The following is a 3038-nucleotide window of genomic DNA, read 5'->3' as shown; positions in this document are numbered from 1 at the left end:
TCTAGCTCTAGCCGGGCTTGAAGGATCCAAACAGGGCCATAGTCTAGTTACAGAAATAATTATATAGATAAAGACTAAACAATGAGACAAGTCTTTTATATCTAATTAGTTTATGATTCCGACATACGATGCTACAATAAATATTTGATAATCGTTTGTTAATTAGATTTAAAAATTGTTTATGGTTCGGTCACGTGATTACAAAGATAGTCTAATTACAAAGATAAGAACTGAACGGTGAGACAAGTCTTTTAAGTCCAATTAGTTTATGATTCGGTCACGTGATGCTACAGTAAATATTTACTAATCGTTTATTAATTAGACATAAAAAAATTTTGTCCCGACGCTTAGTCTTTAGTTGTATAATTAGCTTTATAATTAAATTATATTAAATATTTGTAATAGACATTCAAACAATTGATATGACACCGGCTTAACTTTAGTCATTACAAGCAAACACCCCATTTATGTTCCTCTTTTTTACTTTCTTGATAAGAAACTCGTCGTCTTTGAATCGTTGCCATCATCTTCCCTGTCTCTGGCAAGTAGTATGCTCATTCCAAGGTCGAAACCAAGCGTCATATCACTTAGGCCTCCTCACTTGGTAGAATCATCAGACATCGGTCGTTCAGTCGGTTGTGTAAGTTTGATGTCGTCGAAACAGAATGAAAATTCCAAAGGCTAAACCAAATACTAGCCAGTTGACTGACGGATATAATAAGACTTTTTCAGTATGATAAATATTAACATATTTTTAAATATAAATTCGGTTAGATTTATGATCGTTTGTTGGCTTAGTACTATTTTAAAATTGCATTCCTTTTTTTTGACACAGAGAATGTGCGTGGTGATGTAGGTATTAGTATTACGAAGAAGTTTTATTCAGGTCACGAGCTTATTGTCGTAATTCGTACAGGAGCTGAGTGCGTGCACGTACGATAGCCAAGTACGATGACCCTGCACAACCAGTCAACCACAGACATACATAAGGCACGCAGGCAGGCACGAACGGGCGTGGATGCCGGCCGCCGGGCGGCTCAGTTAGCCCTGGCGAGGAAGCTCTCCCTGCGCTCGTGGACCTCGCCGGTGCAGGTGTTGATGTCCTCCTCGACCCTGGTCTCGCGCACCACGAAGCCGTGGCCGCCGTGGTGACCATGGTGGTGGTGGTGGTGGTTGGCGCCGGCGCGTGAGACCGTGTCGACCTCCTCGAACTTCTCCTTGACGACGTGCTGCTGGACGCCGCCTCCGTGGCGGCCGAAGCCGGCCGGGGCCACCGACCTCACCTCCTCCGAGCAGTAGTCCACCTCCTGGTAGTAAGCCATTGGTGCCGACGCTTGGTGTGTCTGTGTGCAGCGCCCGTGCGACGTCGAAGTGCTTGTGTGGATTGCTGTGTGATGGTGGATGCATGCTAGCGTTCATCGGGTGCGCTTTTATAGCGTGGAGGCGCACAAGTGGAGTGAGGAATGGCATGTTCATCGTCGAGCGTCGACTTCGCGAGGAGAGAGATGCCTGTATTGTGTGCAGGGCCGGTCCTGACATTTCGGGGGCCCTAAGCAAAAATTTATATAGAGGCCCCATATAACTAGGTATATGTATATATCATCTACATATCTACTAAATACATATCAGTAAAGAAACTGTATATAAGTTACTGTAATATAGAATATTACACATTATTGTTTATAAAATAACATTGGCTGAAATAATAAAAATTTACTTGTCACTTCTCATCTTATAAAATTTCTTCTAACATTTTTTGATACAAAATCATCGATTATACTATTGATATCGATATCATTCAATAGCTTCTTCTCGATCATAAAGGCGTCAAACCATTCAACCTTTCTTGACTCATTGCTGATCTTAAATAATTATTAAGTAACTTCAATTTTGAGAAGCTTCTTTCACCAGATGCAATAGTAACAAACACAGTAAATAATATTCTATAAGCAATAGAGGCATTAGGATAACAATCCACAACTCTGATATGCTCAAAAATCTCCACAACAGATAATGTGTCGTTAGGCAAAGTAAACTTTAGAATATTCAATTTAGAAATCAAATCATTTAACTCAACATCACATGAACCATCATGAGAGAAAGTGTTTGCAAATTTAGTGCAAAACTCTTCAAGTTCTCTATCATTTAGTGAGCTTAGTGTGCTTGAGCTCAATAAAAACCCAAATATACCTAAACATGGAGAGTTCTTCAAATCTGGTCCTCAAAGAAGTGCTCGCCATGTCAACTAATACCAAAAAATAGTTGACTTGAAAAGCTCTCTCATTTTCTAGAATTTCTTCGTGGCACCTACTTTCATCAAATTGTTTCTTTCTCACCGCTTTATGCTTTATTGGAAATGATGTATTTACACCAAAATCATTTGCAATATCTTTAACAATGGTTACCAGCGAGCAACGGCTAGAGATTTTGGGAATAGAATAAATATATACCATACATATATATAAGAGTATATATCTATTTAGGTCGGACTGGGGGCCCTACTAACTTTGGGGGCCCTGAGCGGCGGCATACCCTGCCTACCCTCAGGGCCGGGCCTGATTGTGTGTGCTTGCTTCGCCTTTTTAGCATTGGTCTAGAAGGGCATTTGGACTGTAAACTGTATCCGTAGCTGCTTGGATGTAAAGCAAGTTCAATTGCAGTGGGAAATAATAGAGGGAAACGAATACCAAGCCCGATCGAGACTAATTATTCATCTCATACTCAAGAATATACTTATCACTTAGGTACGAAGTCACCTCTCATCGGTCAGGTAAGGAGAATATATTGCTCCGGGCTAAATTTTAGCTCATCACATCTGATGTTTTAATACTAGTTAGAGGTATTAAATATAATCTAATTACAAAAATAATTACATAGATAAGAATTAAATGGTAAGATGGGCCTTTAAAGTCTAATTAGCTAATGATTCGATCATATGATGCTACATTAAATATTTGTTAATCATTGATTAATTAGGCTTAAAATTTTGGTCTAGTCGTTTAATCTTTATATGTGTGATTTGTTTTATAGTTAGACTA

The 3038-nt window shown here is 39.3% G+C and overlaps 1 protein-coding gene across 1 annotated transcript; it reads right to left on the bottom strand.

Moving 5' to 3' along the window:
• Positions 1-859: 859 nt before the first annotated feature.
• LOC100275172 (uncharacterized) lies at positions 860-1403 on the bottom strand. The gene has a single exon (NM_001149324.2). It carries the CDS (start codon positions 1320-1322, stop codon positions 1038-1040), a length of 285 nt encoding a protein of 94 aa, NP_001142796.2. The 5' UTR covers positions 1323-1403; the 3' UTR covers positions 860-1037.
• Positions 1404-3038: the final 1635 nt, after the last annotated feature.

This window comes from Zea mays, chromosome 8 (genome assembly GCF_902167145.1).
Source record: "Zea mays cultivar B73 chromosome 8, Zm-B73-REFERENCE-NAM-5.0, whole genome shotgun sequence".
Taxonomy (NCBI): Eukaryota; Viridiplantae; Streptophyta; class Magnoliopsida; order Poales; family Poaceae; genus Zea; species Zea mays.
The sequence above is the reverse complement of the archived record's forward strand: the minus strand, read 5'-3'. Positions and strand labels throughout refer to the sequence as shown.